Source organism: Limanda limanda, chromosome 20 (genome assembly GCF_963576545.1).
Source record: "Limanda limanda chromosome 20, fLimLim1.1, whole genome shotgun sequence".
NCBI classification, from domain to species: Eukaryota; Metazoa; Chordata; class Actinopteri; order Pleuronectiformes; family Pleuronectidae; genus Limanda; species Limanda limanda.
The window spans coordinates 4,515,081-4,536,355 of NC_083655.1; the positions used below are offsets into that span (position 1 = coordinate 4,515,081).

Sequence of the window (21,275 nt, forward strand, 5' to 3'; positions counted from 1 at the left end):
CCCACAGCCCCACACAGGCCTGAGTGACTGTCCGAGCCCCAACAATCAGTCACATTATTCAGGTTAAAGACTCAGATCACTGACTCTGAGATGACTGAGGCTTGAGTGTCTCTTCAAGTAAAACCTTAAAGTGACCATTACTTCTCTAGTATTGTTATTTCTTAATGTTCGCTCTGAAAACTCAACCTTCTTCTCATCTGGAAAGTTTGTTATAAACAACAAATGTGAGTTTGAATCGCGTTTGAAATGATGGATTTTGGGCTCCATGAAGGACATAACGGCAATTTGGTTTCTGTGTTGAATCGTACATCAATAGATTTGAACGAATATTGGCCGAGTTGTGTAGTTGTGCTACTTTCATTGTATACATTTTGCAGGTGTGTGTGTACATGTACACTATCATAGTACCTGGAGAACTGCTACCTGCACCTGCGGATCAGCTGGGCTAAGTGGAGTTTGGTTTGACGTCACGTGACTCGGGCTGGAAGGTTCAGGAGGAGTGCTGCTGTCGTCGTTGGTCACCATGGAGACTGGCATGATGGAAACAGCTGGATAAGGCAATACAGACAAAATCCTGCTGAGTCGTGACATTTAATTTGATTGTGATAAGCAGATACCTTTGACTTTAGCTCAGATCCCCAGAGGACATTCAATAACGACAACATATAATGACTCCAATTTTTCACTTAGTTTGGCAAACAGCTGAATAATCCAAAATCAGCCATTTAAAATATAGAAACAGATATAATTCAAATAAAAACGTCCTCATATTTTGGCTCAAAACTAAACAGACATCTTTCTCCATATAAGTTTATTTTTGATATTAGAAATTAACAGATGAAATACCATGAAAATCTTGGGATTTAGTTTGACTTCCATGTTGTCATTTCGGGCTTATTTTCAAAATACAAAAACAACTGAAGAATTAAAATAAAAACGTCCTCATATTTTGGCTCAAAACTAAACAGACATCTTTCTCCATATAAGTTTATTTTTGATATTAGAAATTTACAGATGAAATACCATGAAAATCTTGGGATTTAGTTTGACTTCCATGTTGTCATTTCGGGCTTATTTTCAAAATACAAAAACAACTGAAGAATTAAAATAAAAACGTATTTTGTCTTATGCCTGACCCTAAAACTCTGTAATCATTAATATATGATCTTTCTGTTAATTCATTTGGATCAAACCCAAACGTTTTAATGAAACTTGCAGGATTGATGCATTAGGACTTTAGCTGAGTGTTCCTAATAAACTGCACATTTGTTCCTTTATGATTTACTTATTTTTCATAACCTCACTGAGAGTCTGTTGAATATGAATTAATATTAAATATAAATATATAAACAGGCTGAGTTTTAGCTCATAGTCAGTCAATCAGTTAGTGTGTTTAACCGTTACTCAACGTTCTAACATCTAGAACACTTTTTAAAAGTACTTGAAAACAAACATTTAAACCGAGTAAATATAATAAAACCATGTATAAACCGCAGTGTTACCTTCCAGGTGAAGCTCGGGGCTTCTCCTCCCGGTTCGGATGGAAGCTACAGCCCGACAGGTCGCTTCTCTTCTCCCGGGGAGAGGACGGCTTTTCAGGCGAAGCAGCAGGAAGCTCAGCCTCTCCCCATCCGCGCTAACGATGCTAACATGCTACATGCTAACAGCCGGAGCTAACGAAGCTGTTAGCATGTAGCTCGTCTCTCTCTCTCTCTCTCTCTCTCTCTCTCTCTCTCTCTCTCTCTCTCTCTGTGTGTATTTGTGAGTAAGTCAAAGCAACTGATGTGACACAGGAACAGGAACTCACCTGGGGGGGTCAGGGTCAGGGGTCAGAGGTCACGCTCTCTGCGTCTCTCCTGCGCGCGTTTGCGTCTTTAACCGCTTCTTTACGTCAGTTTACAAACAGAAACAATCTCTGTAGTTGCTATGGAAACTGCACCATAACAGAAAGTGTAGAAATTAAATAAGTTTATTTTGAAAACCACCAAACTTTCTTAAATCTAAATTCATATGGATTTAATATCCACTAACCCCAACCTAAACCATGGATCTGGACTTACATTTTATAATAATAATACAAACGAGGACTGAGCTTTGACATACTTCATTTTTATCATCAAATCAAAGGATACAAGTGGTGACTTTGATATAATCAAAGCAGTAGTAACAATGGCAACAATAGACCATAAGAATAAAAAATATAGATGCAAATTTTGGTAAGAATTTGAGAATGTTAAAGCCCTCAAAAAGCCAATTAATTTGCCTGAATAATAATAATAATAATCCTTACAATTTCAATAAGGCCTCACCTGTCAGTGCCTGTCAGTGCTCGGGCCCTAATAATGATTAATAAATAAACATGAATTCAACTAAATCAACTCAATCTAAAATATGCTAATTCATTTTCGACAACAAGGCCTTCAAATTTCTGTACAAGGAATAAATAAAATTGAAAACAGCAAATAAAATTGTTAAAAATGAGCAGCAGCATCGGTACCTGTGTCGTCCCTGGTTCAGTCGCTATAATAAACTTTCACAGCCTCACAAACAAGATACAAATTTATTCACAATTACACTTACATCCAAACACATCATTCATCAGAGGGGAAGTTATATTTTCAAGAAAAGCACATTTTTACAAACATTTGATGCGAATTTAGTATTTCCCTGTCGCTAAGACATTCAACATAAGTCTAATAACTATAGGAAATAAAGCTTTCCAAATATACTTAGTAAAATGATGCAGAAAAAAGAGCCACATGTACAGATTAATAAAAAAAAACAGGTTCCTAACGACTGAGGGACTTGAGAGGTTGTATGTGAATCTCTTTTGCAATGAAAGTGATGAGTGAAGCAAGAGCAGGGGCCCCTGAGGTCGAGGGTTCATCCAGTGAAGGGCCCCTGGAGGAGTCCGGAGTCAGGCGTCAGGAGTACAGGCTCCAGTAGATGGTGTTGAAGAGCAGGTAGGACAGAGGGAAGGCCAGGCGCGAGTACGAGTCGATCATGGAGCTGTTGCTGACCAGCAGGTCCACGTGCTCTCGCACCGACCGCTGCCGGCGCAGGCGAGTTCCCCCTGTGGGCCGGATGTCGGGGGTTTGGCTTGGAGTGGTGAGAGGGTCAGAGGTCAGGGTGGGGGTCATCCGGGGGAACGGGGTCAGCTCCATGTCATTGTCGTGGAAGCAGCCGTCGAAGGCCATCGCCTGGCTGGCGTTGAAGGTGGATGGGATCTGAAAAGGTAAAGAGAGAACTGAGAGGCAAGGAAGGTGCTGCAGTATCCACCCATCCATCATCTGAAGCGCTCTTCTTTTGAGGGTCTAAAGAACCTAACCACATTCTGCATGTCTTTGGGGGTGGGGGGAGCTGGAGAAATCTATGCAAACACGGAGAGGACACGTCAACTCCCCACAGAAGGAGCCCAGCTGGGATTAGAACCAGGGACCTTCCTGCTGTGAGGCCATTCTGCTCTACAAAGGTTTCTATTGTTTTATGCATAGAAAGGTTCCTGGTGTAATACCAGCGTTTAATCACTAGAGGGAGGTGTAGTGCAAAGAATGAGTCAGGACTGATTTATTCCACACAGGATTCCTCCTCAGTTTTGTATTTGATGTTATAAAGTAATAATCTCCCTCTGTGTCCTGACCTTCCCCCTCTTCATCTTCCTCATCTCCTCCAGAGTGGTGCAGTAGTTCACCGCTGCGTACTCGATGACGGACAGGAAGACAAACAGGAAGCTGGTCCACAGGTAGATGTCCACCGCTTTCACATAGGACACCTGGCCGGGCAGAGACACACATGCACAGATTCCCACGTGTAGATCATCAGTGAGAAGGAAGCAAACACAGACGGATAAATGCACAGACTCTGAACACATGTCAGTAACTAGTAGAATGGAATGGACTCCTTCCATCGGGCACAGGTCGGTACATCCAGAAGATGAAGGAGATAAGAGAGGAAGCACTGAAGCTCCTGAGGATTTAGCCCGGCTGTTACCTGAGGCATGGAGGAGGACACTCCGGTGATGATGGTGGACATGGTGAGCACCGTGGTTATACCTGCAGGGAGAGACGTGTTTTCACTTCACAGCACGTTTGACCAGTCGGTGGCTCAATGGAATGATCATGTAGATGTTTGAAAACCGGGATTTCTTAAGGAAGTTTTTATAACTGCTACCTATAGTAGTTAAAAAGGGAATTTGGTCTTGTTATGACAAAGATTATTTGCAACTTGGCTTCAGTCTTCAGAAAGGTAAACCATGAATTTCAAATTATCCAAAAACCCCAGCTGAAGGTTTAGAACTTCTTATTTTATCTATTAAGATCTATGCTGTTCAGCTTATGGGAAACAGAATGAGCAGTTCAGCAGTTTGCTCAACTAAGAACAAATGCAAGTTGCAGTTCATTTCTTATTTCTTTTTTATTATATTTGCTGTACAAGTGAATCTGATTAGATAAATCAAAGCTAAAGGGCGTGACCTCTGACCCTCACACACTGAATGATGGATGTCAGATGGATGTTAACGAGCAGGCGCTCCTACCCAGAGAGACTCGAGCGGGCACCGCCCTCCGGTCGATCCAGAAGGAGACCCAGGACAGCACGACCATGAGCATGGTGGGGAAGTAGGTCTGCAGCATGAAGAAGAAGATGTGCCTCCGCAGGATGAAGTTAATGAACAGGCGATTGTACCAACCTGACGAGAAGAGACACTGATGTTAAACGTCTCATTCAATGAGCTGAAGAGGAGATAATCATCTGAGAGAGATGAAGAAAAAGCTAAATGAGTTTTTACTGATCTGGTGACCGCTCAAACTGATCTTATGACAACTGGGAAGGGAAACCAAGGAGCCCCAGCCCCAATAAAGAGGTAACACAAATGAGTACACACACACACACACACACACACACCGGTGCTGCTGTAGAAAGCCAGGCCGCTGGAGGCTTGGAAGTGTTCAATGAAGAACTGAGACAAGACGATTTCATCCGTCCTCAGAGAGTCGTTCCCGTTCTTCCAATAAAGCATCAGGTCGTTCTCATTGTACGCATCTAAGAAGGGGGGGAGAGAGAGAGAGAGAGAGAGAGAGAGAGAGAGAGAGAGAGAGAGAGGGAGAGAGAGAGAGAGAGAGAGAGAGAGAGAGAGTGAGAGAGAGAGAGAGAGAGAGAGAGTAAGAGAGGAAATTTGATAAGTGAAAGATGAGACAGAGATTTGTTGGTTTTGTTCAATATTCAGTATCAATATTGTGTGTGTGTGTGTGTGTGTGTGTGTGTGTGTGTGTGTGTGTGTGTGTGTGTGTGTGTGTGTGTGTGTGTGTGTGTGTGTGTGTGTGTGTGTGTGTGTGTGTGTGTGTGTGTGTGTGTGTGTGTGTGTGTGTGACTCACAGCTCTCCAGCTCCAGCGAGCAGTTCTGTGTGTCCAGAGGGAAGCTGCTGAAATCCATCGAGCAGAGAGCTGTAACAGTGACCCTGCAACACACACACACAAACACACAAACACACACACACACACAAACACACACACACACACACACACACACCCACAGTCAGATAACTTTGTCCTGAAAAGACCTTCCTTGCTGTTGCCAAGGAAACCAGAGTATAACTTCTCTCTCCGTCTCATTTTCTCAAAGTTTAGAACTCCTCCTCCTGGATTTATGACCTCTCCCGTGTCTCCCTGTACCTGACGCTGTAGAGGATGTTCCCGTCGGGGTAGACTCGCAGCATGATGTTCTCCATGGTGGTGTCGTGGATGAAGGAGCGCTTGGAGTGGACGAAGAAGACGTCGGGGACCCAGATCTTCTTCACCAGTCGAGAGTCGAAGGTTCTGCTCTGGTTGGTGCGGGACGGGAAGGACAGACGCTCGTCCTTCCAGTAGTGTCTCAGGTACAGAGTCATGGTGAAGTCCTGGAGACACAGAGGAGAGAAAAACTCAGATCAAATCGAACAAAGTCGAACAAACTTCACTGAGGAACGAGTCTCATGCAGGTTTCACGGCTCCGCTATCAGACAGCGATCCACAGTGTTTTCAAACCCACTTGAGGTTTTCATGAATTTGCAGTAAATCCACATTTTTCAATTCATCACACATCATAAAAAGCCTTTTTGGAGAAGGAAAAACTTTGTATTTTTATATAAACTGTGTCTCCAGTCCGGGCCGCTGCTTATGAAGGGTTTTATTTCACAGGCTGGTTCAGCGACGGCTCAGTGGGATCTCTCTCAAGTCGACCAATCATTGCACTTTGATGATGTTTAGATAATCACAGCGACAAGCGACAAAAACAAAAACCTCCGATGCTCACACATTGAAATGTAAATACCAAGCTTCAACTCAACCGTAGATCTAACCGCACCCTTGTTATCTAAATTTATATAAATGTTCTGTTTATTTGTGTTGATTTGAATGTAAAGCAAAGAGGAACAAATTCAACATGTGCAGATAAATCAACATATGTGAAGATAATGGGATTTTCCCTCATAGATTTAATGTATTTTCAAAACTCTTTATCAGCACTTCAACAGGTTGGTTTGTTATTTTGCTCTGCAGTAAACTCAGTGAGATCTGATCAGATTGAATCTAAACTCGTCCAGTGAAGTGTCTTCTCACCATGTTGACCTCTGAGATGCTGTCGATGCTCTCCACCTGCACATCGATGCCCACGGGGATGGCTGCACCTGAAACCACCAGCGCAGTATCATTAGTTCTGTCAGGTCAAAACTCTAAGAATCTGAAAGTGAGTGCTGGTAATGGGGGGGTAGAGAGTCACTGGTTTTCTGTTTCCAGTTGTGAATCTACAAATGTTTCCTGGTTACTCGTCTCTGCAGCAGAATCGTCCGCAGATTCAACTTGTTTCACCACCGAAGAGGAACGACATGATTTGTGCAACACAGAGTAAAACAAGCTGAACGACACAGAACCAGCTTCGGTCTCTGCTGTTCACTCCCACACAGAACATGACATGTCATCCTCCCTGTGACTGGCTGTGACGCTGCTCTCCTTCTCTTTATGAAACTCAACATCTGGACTGAAGCCCGGAGACTGAAAACCTGCTTCCAGCCTCGACCACGATGATCTCACGAATGTCTCAAACTCCTCAGATCTTCCCTCTGCATCACAGGGGGGCCGGCTCTCTGGAGTTAAAAGTTGAACAATGAGAGGAATGCACTGACGGAATGAGGCTGTGACATGATTCACTCCACTGCTGAAACCAGTTCTGACCTTTCTGACCTTTCGTCTGCGGGTTGAATCTGGTCACACATCTTTCACATTATCACTGTTGAATCTTCAGTGTTCAAATCAAAGTGCAGCAGCTTCCACGTGATCATCTGTGAGCGTATCGTTCCTCCATCAGATTCTAGATTATCTGCAGCTTGTTCACAGAGTCAGTTTATTTTCATTTATGAATGAAATAAAAGAATTAACACACGAGATAAAGTGAAAATGATGAACATTACTCACTTCTCAACTCTGTTAACTTAGCAAAGATGTGTTTAATAAAGCAACATCATTTATCTATTAAAAATAATGAACTACATTCTATAAATAAGTCAAGGTTTTATGATAATACTAATAAAATACAGGTTGTGTGATGTTGTAAAACATCCACACTCCAGATCATTTAATCGAATGAATTAGAAACATGTGGAATTCTGATTGTTTCCATAAGCAGGTTTAATCAAAGTTAAAAGTATTTAATTTAATTAATTACACAGATCTTTTTTTACTTTTATTTTCACATTCTAGATGGAAATATAGAATTTCTTTTCACCCCACTAAATTAATTTGACTGGTTTAGTTACTTTTACATAAAAATGAACAGTATTATAAAACTATACGACATGAAAAAGTCTCCCAACGAATGAACTACCACATTAAACTGCTCTTACATGTTTTTCCATGTGATGAAAGCAGAATTATAATTATAAATATATAAGATATAAGATAATATCCAGTGTACCTCTGCATATTGAGCTCTGGTGTGATTACTTTAACACGAGGGCTGCTCTCCCATCACTTTGTTTCCAGTCTCTTTTTATGTGTGAACAAAGTCCACATTTATCTACTTTATTAGTTTTCTCCCTCTCACGACTGCACATGAATCAAGAACCATCGATATTTCATTACAAATAAACAGTAGGAGGAACTGACTCAGACATTTTTCACATTATTTAGATTTAAACTCAATTTAGAAACCACCAAAGTCACCAAAACCACACACGCACACACACACACACACAGACACACAATCACTCCGGTCTGTGTTTGTTTGTGACCGACGTCTGGACGTGGTTCACCAGGTTACATTCCTATTTTTGCCCCAAAGGACAGCAAGAGAAAAAAACGTGTGTGTGAGAGAGGGGTGTGAGTGTGTGTGTGTGTGTGAGAACCTGGATGTAAAGTGTGTTAAATCCACTTGAATGTTAGCATCAGAATAAACACTTTATTTAATGAAGTTCATGTGACAGCCGAGGCCGTAAAGCTTCATCTCTGTCTGACTCACAAAACCCGCCGACCGAGCGGACTCGACACCGAGCGTCGCCACAACAACCGCTGGGGAAAGACACGTGAAACAGAAGGTCACCCGCTCTCCCCCCCGGTCGTTACTGCTCTCCTTCCCCCCCCCCACGTCACACCCACAGGCTCTTAAGCCTTTTTATTGACACGCGTGTAAAACCAGGTCAAGTGTTTCCCCGTTGAAACAGATTTCACTGAACTGTACTATGGGAACACACTGGGAATGTTTACGTCCCAGTGTGTCTGCAGGAAGTCACCGCGGAGCTCAGGGTAAACATCTGGTTCAGGGAAGAAGAACGTTCAGGAAACTGATCTTTATGAGAGTGGGAATTCTGTTGCAGTGAAATTGAATTTAAGGGACTGTTGACACTGGAGATTTAAATTAAACTGAAGTTGATCTGAATCACAGGAAACCTTCGATTTGTTCGGGGACGCATCCGTTCATTTTACGTTCTTATCTGAGACAAACATCCATCCATCCATCCATCATCCATCCGTTACACACTTTACATAATTCAATGTCCCAGTGTTGAACTGGAGATATTAAAAAAGAAGATTCATTGAATCATCTAATTGATCTAAATTTAATCTAAAGTTGAACTCATCCAGCGCCGTATAATCCATAAATCCGTAAATCACCTTCAAGGCTTCGTTTAAAATCTATAACTGCAACAAAGCTGTAAATTAACCAACTTCATAACCTCAACTTCTCAATTGCATGTATAATAATAATATATTGTTTGGTCACTGCTGTTTAAATGTCAATAAGAAGTTGAAAGCTGTGGCTGTCCTGAGACTTCTGAAGATGGCTGCATGTGGACGTGCCGGACGCTTCTTGTTCCGATGAGCTGACGTGAACAACGTGTGTCACATGGATCTTTGTTATCTGCACACGGATCTTCAGATCTCCTGGAGAAGCACGCGGTGAAGACAGAACTGTCTCAGGTGATTAATGGACAGGAGCCCTGGTCTCGTGCTTTCCTGCTCGGCCTGTTCCACCAACAGATAATATCAGTAGCTTCAGGTGGTCACATTTTTCCTCCCGTATCGCAGGTGTCATGAGTGAGGTTATTCATGGGACAACTTCAAATCGAGAGTTTCATAAGAATCAGCAAAACACGTCTGCAAACGCAATTCTCTTAAGATGTATGAGTTTAGGAAAATGTGTTCATCGAAAATTCAAACTTTTTGCAAAAGTTCCTTATTTGATCCCTAGTTTTATCCTTTAGTCTCCACATGCAGCGCTGGACTTGTTATTTGAGTCTTTCTACATCTGAGTGAGAGCTGCAGCTTTAAGGTCAATTTATTTTTTGTCCCGAAATGTCCGTGACACTCTGCGATTTACGTTGAGTCATTTAATCCCAGAACACAACGCTGCAGATGGATCAATTCACTCAGTCATAAGCAGCATAATGCAGCTTTAAGGTCACGGCTTGTTTCTCTGCGCTGGGATTTGACCCTCGTCAGCAGCGGTCACCGGAGGCGAGAGGTGACAAGGATTACCAGCTGATTCTCAACCTGAACGTCAGACCCCACCCGGGCTCGGCTGCAGCCCGGCCTGAAACACAGAGATGTAATGAACCCTCTCCTCTGCCAGGAAACTGAAGGATGTGTATGATTTGTGCAGCCTACACACACACGTCTTTAACCTTCACAAAGCACCACAGCAGCGGTTTTCCATGTGACATCCCACTCACTGTACATGACAAGTCACCGGTTTAGAAACAATATGTTTCTGCTGTGATTTGAACTTTGGGATGTGTTCTGCTGCGGCTGCATGTCAGAGAGGCCGAGGCTCCGGAGATTTTGCATGATTGAAACTGTAGATTTTAAAGCTTGCACAAAGTCTTGATGGGTTTAAAAATAGATTATAATCCTTATTTTTCTATTTGAGTTTTTCCTTCTTTAAAGCAGCAGCTCTTTTTGTTTCTCACACTTTCAGATTCCAGTTGTTGTCCCAGTGAATCAGTTTGTCTTCCAGGTTTGAAAACTTGGAAACGGTTCAGGAAACAAGTTCTGAAACGTTGAAACTTGAGTTTTGAAACTTTTTGTACGTATACCTGAACTCCAGGTGTACGGTTCCTCTTTTCAGATATTTGTGTTATTTTAGTCTATTTCAGGTTTGCACCCGTCCTTGTCCTCTCACTTGAATCCTCCGGAGAATCTCCTGCTGTTTTCTCACATGAGCTCATTCAGTCATTTTCTACTTGAGCAACAGGACGTTCGGACGTTTGAGTTCTTGAAACGATTGAAAGCTTCAGTTTCAATCATTCAAAACCTTTTCTATAAGATTCTAATCTTCCAAACACAAAGTTTGAACCTTGTTCTCTAGTTTCAGTTCCAGTTATTTGTCCCTTCAGGACCTTGGAGGAGCATCCAGATCCTGCTCAGCTCCGATGATGCTCAGTGAATTGTTGATGTTTTCAGGTCATACGCTCAGAACATTCTTCCTCCACCAAAAACATGGCTTTGTTTTCTCTCTGCACAACATTCAGCTTCTGGGTGAACCTGCTCGTTAGACTTTGAGAACAGACAACGTGATGTCTTTGTGTGAAAAGGTGTCATTTCATTCCACGCTGGTAAACAGACTCACCACGGTCACAAGGCCAAACCTGCTTTAATGACAGGAATGAATCTGCCAGATCAGAATCAACGTTGTTTACCTGCAGCTGAGGCAAGACGAGGTCACACGGCGAGGAGCGGCGGCGTCTTGGCGGGACACCAGCAGAATGCCGGCCACGCTGGTGAATCAATTACGAGCGTTTTAGACCACGGTGTGTGACCACGGTGTGTGACCACGGTGTGGAAGGAGCGCGGCGGCCTGATGTGGAGTCAACTGGGCCAAGATTGTTGGGATTCATTTGAGTTAAAGGTCGACCACGACTACGAGCCCTCAACACGTGTCCCATGGTTTATTTCTGGACTCTGGTCCCTGGTGGGAACTGACGAGGGGATGGTTTCGCTTCTTCAGCTTCCACACACACACATACACACATGCACAGACGCACAAGCACACAGACACACACACACACACATTATAGCTATGGGCTTATCTGAGGCAAACAAAGCTAAGATTTGCCTGCGTCGGTCTAAAATTATAGTGCGTGGAAACGCCGCAGTGCCGGAGGGCAGACAGGGGCGTGTCAGCTGACCCCACCCTGAAGGACAGGCAGGACCACAGAGACGTCAGACGTATAGAAGAGGGGGGGGGGGCTTTGGGGCTTCTCGCCCACAGTAGAGAGGTGAGGAAGAGCACAAAATTCAGTATAGATTAAAAAAAGCTTCTGGAGTCAGTTATAAAGATTTTCAAGTGTTTTCATCTTTAAAGAGAAGAAAGGAAGAGACGCTGTCGTCACCAGATAAATTACAGCAGTATCCCTTTGTTCAGAAAACTTAAAACCACCTCTGTTGATGTTGTCATGACACACAACCTCCTGTGGTCGCACAAACACTCAGAGTGAACCTCGTCGGACAGGATCAGACAAACCAGAGATCACACATCTGATCTCTACATCAACCTCTTCTGCACAAAGTCATATTTAGTTAAGAGTAAATATACTGCATCGTGTCTGTTCTTTAAGTAAACAGACACTTACATGTTTATCTCATTAAGAGCTTTCATGCTCTGATATAATCTGCTTCACCAAATACGTGTCTGCACGAAGTATCGTCGAGTGTTAGGTAGAGACGGTCTTCACTGCACACGTCAGAGTGTTTCCCACCCCCCCATCTGCTCCAGACTCCAGAATATAATCCAGATTAATGCACACACACGCACAGACACACACACACACACACACACACACACACACACACACACACACACACACACACACATGGGGCACTCATTATAATGCAAAAACAAACGCAGGGGCACAATCACATTGGAGTGAGCACACAGAGTCCTACTGTATTTCAAATGTCTCTCTCACACACACACGCACACACACACACACACACAGCAGTGTAATCTGGGTCAGTGCTGGTGATTTTGGATTGACACATCCATTGTCTGAGAGACCCAGTGCGAATCATCACATCATCAAACCTCTGCATCATCAGCGTGGGATGACGAGCGGTTTCTGTGTTAGACATGGATGAATGGATTAAATCAACAGAGATCAGAGATGGAATGGGGTGTGTGTGTGTGTGTGTGTGTGTGTGTGTGTGTGTGTGTGTTTGTGTGTGTTTGTGTGTGTTTGTCTGTGTGTGTGTGTGTCTGACCTCCAAAGCCGGGTCTCATGGCAAAGTCTTGCTCCTCGATCCTCAGCAGCTGTTCACTTTTTATTAGCAGCGTTTTGGTGCTGTCCTGCCTCTTCAGCTTGTAGTCAATACGCCTGCAGAGAACACACACATACACACACACACACACACACACACACACACACACACACACACACACATCGCATACACACACAGTGTGTTAAGTGATTAATTGGTTTATAAAGGCTTTAATTACAGGCTGTATTTTTGATTAGAAAAAACACAGCATGTGTCTCACTCTCTCTCTCTCTCTCTCTCTCTCTCTCTCTCTCTCTCTCTCTCTCTCTCACTCTCTCTCTCTCTCTCTCTCTCTTTTGTCATTTTCTTATATCTCTGCCTCAAGTTTCTGAACCACTAGGTTTCCCAGAATTCCTTTATAATCCCTGACAAACGCTGCTTTCTGCAATAAAATCTACACAACCAGGTCCAAAATTCTCACAAAGGCTGGACAGTAAAATCTGTGTTGACACAAAACACACAGATTTTTTACTTTAAAAGTGATTAAATCTTAGACTAAAAACTATAATTTTTGTGTAGACTATGAAGAGATATCATTTGCAGAAAATATAAAAAAGAAGAGTTGGAGTGTTCTGGTGTTCTGGAGTGTGTTCGAATGTGTTGGAGTGTGTTGGAGTGTGTTGGAGTGTGTTGGAGTGTGTTGGAATGTGTTGATATGTATTTAATTGTGTTACGTAAGTGTGTGCGAGCGCTGCCTTTCACAGAAAATAAAAAACAAACACAGACCAAAGTTAAGTAAACTATAAACTGCTCTGAACGTCTGACGCTGGACCAGGGAAACCCCGACGAGACGACTTTCAGGATGTGGAAGGTGTAATTACAGGTCGGCCACAGCTGCTTCTGTATGTGTGTGTGTGTGTGTGTGTGTGTGTGTGTGTGTGTGTGTGTGTATGTGTGTGTGTGTGTGTGTGTGTGTGTGTGTGTGTGTGTGTGTGTGTGTGTGCGTCTGGTGTACAGGTGAGCAGACCGAGATAAAAAGCTGTTTGAAATTTTCTCTGCTGATGAATGAAAAGGCTCCGAAAGTCACAGTCACTTTGACACAAACAAAGACACAAGCACACACACACACACACACGCACACACACACACAGAGACACACACACTTCCTCCTCTATTATTGTCAGATCACACAATGTAGTTGAGCCAAATCTCATTTTCCATAATCCGTTAAATTAACCTTGAATCAAATGTCACAATCGTCCAAACCACCTGATAAACACTGATCTCAAAGCTGATCTCATTTTAATGAACTGAACATAAACAGACTTGGAGCTAATTTTAACCTGAACCTGATCCTGAATTAACAAAGTGAGACACAGCCAAAAAGTTGTGGCCGCACTCACACACAGACACACACAGACACACACACACACACACACACACACAGACACACGCAGGTTTGTGCAGCTGTCTTTATCACATCTGGTGTTTATTTGTATCTTGCAGAGAAACAATATTTGGTTGTTTTGCTCATGTCTGATGTGATTTTTGAGCATTTGAGAGAATTTCCTCTTGACTTCTTCAAAGTGTTGAGAAATAAAGTCGGATATGAAGAATAACTTTATAAGTTTTTTAAATGTTTCTAATTCGAAGATTACAAAAGATCAGACCTGTGAGACTGGGATGAATCAGCTGAGATCATCTAACTTTACACAGAAGATGTTTTCCTGATCTTTCTTTCTTTCCCACGACCGACGCTTGCGTCACGCTGCAGCACGCCACGCCCTGCAGAACGTACCGGAGGAATCGAACCTGCGGAGGTCACGTGATTTAACCCCTGTCCCGTGTTTGTCTGCGGAGGTTCCTGTGTTCATGTCTGAAAACAGTTTGTGTGATGTGGTGCAGCTACACTGAGTTTCAGGGTGTAAGCTGAGATGTGAGCTTTACTGAGTTTGCACTGACTTCCATTCATCGTGCACAGCACAACCGAAACCTTACATCACGTCCAACCCCATCTGACCTCTGACCTCCTGTGTGTACACAAACAAGGACACACAAAGGTTCCCGTCTCTAATAACGGCCTCGCTAATCGTGTGAGAACAAAGCTGCAGAGTCTCATGTAGACGCTGTCGTTACCTCATCAGCGTTTGTCTGTTTGTCTTTCATCACTCAAAACCTACTGGAGCAGCTTCCATGCAGTGAAGGGAGCGTGACCCAAGAAGAGCCCGGCTCACTTTAGAGAGGGATCAAAAATAAATCCAGGAGGATTTTCCTTTTGTCTGTAACGTGGCGAGGTGGGCGTTGGCGTTGGCGTTGGCGTTGGCGTTGGTGTTGGCGTTGGCGTTGGCGTGGGCGTTGACCCGTTAAACAGGTGGAAACACATTTACTTTAATGCTGGAATGTTCCTTTAAAGAGACGATGAACCTGCTCTTCACCTTCCAGCTCACTAGAGGTCATACCTCCATCAGTTGTTCTGATATTAAATATTAATGATCATGCTCAACACTATTGGGTTTAGACATTTGAATAAAACGTTTGGAAAACATTTATATACATTGTGACTTAGTTTGATGAAATAAAGCACCGATATTTAATAAAAAACGATATTAATAAACAAAGGATACGTATATTTCTGTTTCTCACATGTACAGTAGAAGAAAACAAGAGTCTGTTGGAATAAGGAAGTAGCAGGAAGTGGCAGGAAGTTGCAGGAAGTGATAGGATAAGTAGAGTTTCGGAAAAACTTTGCAAAACTGATTTTCAGTTAAAAACAGCTATAACAGTGTGTGTGTGTGTGTGTGTGTGTGTGTGTGTGTGTGTGTGTGTGTGTGTGTGTGTGTGTGTGTGTGTGTGTGTGTGTGTGTGTGTGTCATGAGTGTGTGTCTGCTCGTCTCACCCTCCAAACTTGAACTTGCTGTTTTCCCCGAGGAACACCTCCTTGTGCTTCCTCCGTCCGGAGATGCGACCGCCGGTCACCTTGGCAACGAGGCTGGCGGCCAGAGCCAGGAAAGCCAGCGCGCCCACCCTCATGTTTCACACGTCTCCCCCCCACAGCAGACTCAACAGCAGCATGGCGGCCACAGTGACCCAGCCCCCCCCCCCCCACCCCATCCACCGACCACCTCCAGGTCACAGCGTCCACACCGAGCCGTCCGGCTGTCTAACGCCCGAGGGTCAGGACAGACATCACAGCTCGTCTCCTCAGGCTGAGAGATGCAGGACCGAGCTAATGCATCAGTCCAGTCTGGATGTGCTCGCTCACATGCACGTGGATGTGTGTTCACATGCACGTGGATGTGTGTTCACATGCACATGGATGTGTCTCTGCAGCAGCTGCAGCTCCTCAGTCTCCGGCAAAACATCCCGACTGCGATGATCTCCAGGAATCTGTCTTCTGCCGTCCGTCCACTTCATTCATTCTCTCTCTCTCTCTCTCTCTCTCTCTCTCTCTCTCTCTCTCTCTCTCTCAGTCTGTTTTTTCTCTGGTTTTGTGGATCTTTCAATCTCTGATTAAAATCGATATGAATCCATTCCTCGCAGCGATAGAGGAATGACACTAATTCCACCATAATCCTCTTATCTACAGCCACAGCAATCTTTCACTAACCTACAAACAGTCACACACACAGACACACACACACACACACACACACACACACACACACACCAGTAATCAGGATTTTCTCAGTAGGACAATGAAAAAACAGGCACCTGGTGTGATTACATGAGGTTGGCACACACCTCCACCTCGCGTGTGTTTGTGTGTGTGTGTGTGTGTGTGTGTGTGTGTGTGTGTGTGTGCGTGTGCGATAAGATGAAGCAGCCACTCAAACTACAAAAGGTTGTCGAGATCAGCCTCAGATTTAATCGCAGCTGGAAAGGAGCAGACTGTGTCTAATCCCCTCTCACCGGACACATTCCTCACTCTACACCTCCGTTGGAAACACAAAACACACACACATCAACACAAAGAACACACACCAGCTGCCTGACAAGCTCTACACAGATGCAAAAGAACACCAGTTTGACGGATGTATCATCGTGAATGAAAGATCAGATAAAGAAACGATTTCTGAGTCGATCTTCTGTGCGTTTCCGGGGAATTTCCTCTTTTGCATCTTTGAGGTTGAGAAATAAAAAAAAAGTCTCAACATGAAGAATAACTCATTTCACAATACAGTTTTTTTTTTTTTTTTTTATGTTTTATTCCATGACACAAAAGAGCAAACCTGTGTTACTGGGATGAATCAGCTGAGATAATCTAACTTTACTTAGAGGAAGTTTTCCTGCTCTTTCTTTCCTGTTGCACCTGAAACCACGACCGACGATGGCGTCACGCTGCAGCGAGACCGCGCCCTGCGGAACGCACCCGAGGAATCAAACCTGTGACCCTGGATATGAAACAATCTCAATGTGATGGGATTTACGTTTGGAAAAGTGGTGTTCGTGTTTCTTAGCCTTCGTTCAACCCAACAGATTGGTCTTAATTCAGGGTCGTGAGCCGCGGAGGCCATTTTGAAATGAGCGTGACTAATCCTCAAGGGATTCCCGTGATTGGCGTCTCCAGCGTGTCCCGCCCTTTCTGCTGTCTCCTAGCAACAGAGCTGCAAGTACACATGACAGTTTTGATGGCCCTCGTTTTTTTAACATGTTCCATTAGCCTGATAATAAATACTATAAATCAAGATGGACGACATGACGGATCCTCAGACGTGAAGCCAAAACATCTTGATCGCCCCCTAGTGGCTGGCTGTAATATAAATCATAAACCCTGCCTCCTCCGTGTTAGCAGATGGTTTCTGTCATTTCAGGTCGTTCTCATCACATTGATGTTTGTTCAAGTTCATGTTTCTTATCATTTGGTTTGAATCAGTTATTTGATGATATAAAAACAGGCTGAGACGTGATGATTGACAGCTGAGACTGAGACTCAGGGAAACTTTTCCACTTCCTCCTGTTGACCAGGAATGTTTCCATCTTGCAGGCCAATGTGCGATTGTGACGTCATTGGGACTCAGATCTGTGGAGGACGGATCAGGGGGCGGAGCTGAGCCATCGAGGTGTTGGACCAATCAAGAGTCAGACTCAGCTGTCAATCATGACGCCTCACCTCATCTTTATAGCATTGTAACTTCTTTACAACAACGTAAACAATCCCCATGTAACTTGTTCTTTGTTGTTTTTTTGTTTAGTCCATGTCCCGTCTCCTAACATGGAGGAGACAATACTGCAGCCGGCCACCAGGGGTGCGATCAAGATATTTTGGCTTCACTTTTGAGAGCTGTCATGTCGTGCATCTTTATTTTCAGTCTATGTTTCACGACAGTTTCAGTGTGAAATGTTGACTTTCGTCTTATTACTTTCTTCTCATAGACATACGTCTATGTTCTTGTATGACTGCAACTTCCTTCTCGTAATATCGTGACTCAAGTCTTTCTTCAACGAGGCGCTGATACTCCCTCACACCATTTGCTCTTCTTCTTCTTCTTCTTCTTCTTCTTCTTCTTCTTCTTCTAACTTTTTCCACACAACAACAGATGTGAAGCTTAGATCCGATCTCGATCTAATCTGGTTGTGTGAGTCACTTTAACAGCAGCTGTAACAATTTAAAAAGAAAAGGAAAAAGTCTGAGCTTCACCGTAGTGTCTGCATGTGTGTGTCTGTTCTCTGCAGGTGTAGAACAGACTGTGGTTGTGTGTGTGTGTGTGTGTGCGTGTGTGTGGGTGTGTGTATGTGTGTCGGCTGTTAGGACTTAGAACACATAGCACATGGAGCACAGCTCACTTTAAAACTGCTCCTCACTCTGAAAACAAACCCCACTGACATTTGATGTTGCTTCAGAGGAAACACTTACCCTTACACACTTGTATTTGTGCTTCTGTGTGTGTGTCTGTGTGTGTGTGTGTGTGTGTCTCTGTGTGGGGTTGCAGCTTTGCCAATCACAACCCAAACTCCACCCATTCAGAGGGTGTGCACTTCATGTGAGGAGAGACCTGACCCTCCCGTCAGTGCCTGGTGTGTGGTGAAATGTGTGTGTATGTGTGTGTCTGTGAGAGTGTGTGTGTATTTGTGTGTGTGCTCTGCCTATTCTCTAAATAACCTGTCGATCCAGTCAAGCTAACGCTCAGTCTCAGCAGGCAGCAGGCTCGGCACTTCCTCTGCTCCTCACTTCTTCCTCTTTCTCCTGAATTTCATCTGAACCGAAGCTTCAACTCAGACACTGTGAGTAACTCCTTTTGTGTGTGTGTGTGTGTGTGTGTGTGTGAGTGTGTGTGTGTGTGTGTGTGTGTGTGTGTGTGTTTTCTCAGATTTCATTGGCACATGGGACAAATTTTATGACAATGATTTCACAGGTCTATAAAAGACTTTTTACAGTAATCAAAGGAGGTTTGACTGCTGATGTGGAAACTCTGTGTTTCCTGTGAGGAATCATTCAATATTTTCTACATGGAACTCAAACTAAAAACAATATAATCCTAACATTGACAAATTTGTCCATATTCCACTGAGGAGATCAGTAGGAACGTGTTATGGTCTAGAATCAACCTGGTTTCCCTGTTGACTTGTAAAGGAAACAGCAGCAGAGTCATTTCATTCATAAAAGCGATCAGCTGTCCAGACTCTGAATCCCTGCCGCCGCAGATGCTGAAGACGTGCTCATTTTCTGCTGTGAAGTAAACACCTCAACAAGCAGAATCAAAAGTCTTCCTAACAACACGTGCAGATAAAAACAAGCTCTGTGAAAGTAAGAGCAGCGTATGCTTCTTATATATTTATGTTTTCTGCTGTCGTCTCATGTGGGGAACCGGGGTCAGGCAGTGACTCTAACTCCAGATGGAAAAGGCTCCAGACTTTGTCCAGATTTTCCGAGTGTTAATACGAAGCAAATTGCGCTGGAGATAAGCTGAAAGTGCCTCTGAGGCCAAAGAGTTATTGTTCCTGTTTTAATAACGTCAATAAATCTTTATTAAGGTGCTAAAAACTGTTACTTGTGGCAGAGTAACTGATAATCCTGGTGTTTACCTGACGTGTGTCTTAATAGATTGTGTTATTAACAAGTTAAAAGGCATTTTTTCAAAATATTGTATGTGTTAGATGCAGGGAAGTGAGTGTAGTTTGTTTTATTGTATTTCTTTGGGTTGCTGGATGAATTTTAATGTCAACCACACTGGGTCTAAATAATTAGACGAAAGAAAGTGGAAATCTTTAACTTTTTGTTTTGAAGGTGACACATTCAGCAAAGACTTGTTTTGCTCATATTTGACTTCATACATTCTTCTGTCCGTAACTTGTACGCATGTTAATTCTCTGTGACGTAAGCTGAGAGTTGAACTGAGGTCGGAGAGTTATAGTTAGCGTCTGAATTATATTAATCATTAATAGAGAAAAAGATTGATATAAGACGTATTGATTTATGTTGCATGCAGCAAAGGTCCAAGAGGTATTTATGTGTTAATGTTCCAGGCGCCTCAGAGTGGGCGTTGATTGCAGTTGTGTGCGTGTTATTCATTTTATTCTCTTGTACTTTTAGTATCTTACACAATAATGGAAAAAACATTGAATTAAGATGTGAGGAAATGTGATAAAAAAATGGAAATTAATTCCAGTAGACTGAGACGTCCAACATTCTTGAATAGATTTAGAATAATTTAAACATTTTCTGCAGATTCTTGAACATGTCTGTTTCACATTCCTGAAGTTTGCCGTCTTTGTTTTCTCCTGAGAAGAGAAACTTGGAACAACTTGTTTTGTTTCTTCAGGCCACAAACAAAGGGAAAGTCATTCGTAATTTTCTGGCTGTCGCTCAACTGTCGCTGCATTTTGACTGCGTCACTCCGAGGGAACATTTAGGAGAAGAAGTCACAGCGACTCATCTGCAGCCACAGGAAGAGTTCAGCAGTAAATATGAGATGATGTGCGTCTTCTCGCTGTGTCTTGTGTGGGAAAACGTCTTTAACCCTTTAGGACTTGATGGTTTTATCGGGGGGGGGCGGGGTCCTCACGTTTCCTCTTGTGCGACACCGACTTCACCTGTTTGTTCTGGAGCGTTAAGATCCAGATAATTTAGATTTATTGTGCTTTGTTTATTGTGCACGAAGAACAGAAGCATCTTCTTCCCTTCGCTTATCAGGTCCACAGGAGGATAAGAAAGAAGATAAGGAGAAAAGCGAGACAGTTGTTGTCAGAGCTCGTTGTGGATCAAAGACTTTAGGGCTCCGGCTGCAAATCTCATTTTAGACAGTCAAATCCCCCCCCCGATCATCACAGGATTCAACCTGAGAGCTGCACGTGTCCTGTCTCGTTCTGACTCTGCATGTACGTCTTCATGTGTCCATATCATCAGGAATGTGTGCTTAATCATGCGTCTATTTTTCTGTGTGTGTGTGTGTGTGTGTGTGTGTGTGTGTGTGTGTGTGTGTGTGTGTGTGTGTGTGTGTGTGTGTGTGTATGTGTGTGTGTGTGTGTGTGTGTGTGTGTGTGTGCGTGCGTGTGTGTGTGTGTGGGTGTGTGTGTGTGTGTGTGTGTGTGCGTGTGTGTGTGTGTGTGGGTGT

The 21,275-nt window shown here is 43.4% G+C and overlaps 1 protein-coding gene across 1 annotated transcript; it reads right to left on the minus strand.

Annotated features, from left to right (window-relative positions):
* Positions 1-2,924: 2,924 nt before the first annotated feature.
* On the minus strand, positions 2,925-15,753 carry LOC133027005 (gamma-aminobutyric acid receptor subunit rho-3-like). Its single transcript, XM_061094009.1, has 10 exons — positions 15,620-15,753; positions 12,727-12,839; positions 6,595-6,662; positions 5,671-5,894; positions 5,374-5,456; positions 4,903-5,040; positions 4,535-4,687; positions 3,991-4,052; positions 3,641-3,772; positions 2,925-3,227 (listed from the first exon to the last, which is right to left on the minus strand). Exons 1-10 carry the CDS (start codon positions 15,751-15,753, stop codon positions 2,925-2,927), a joined length of 1,410 nt encoding a protein of 469 aa, XP_060949992.1.
* Positions 15,754-21,275: the final 5,522 nt, after the last annotated feature.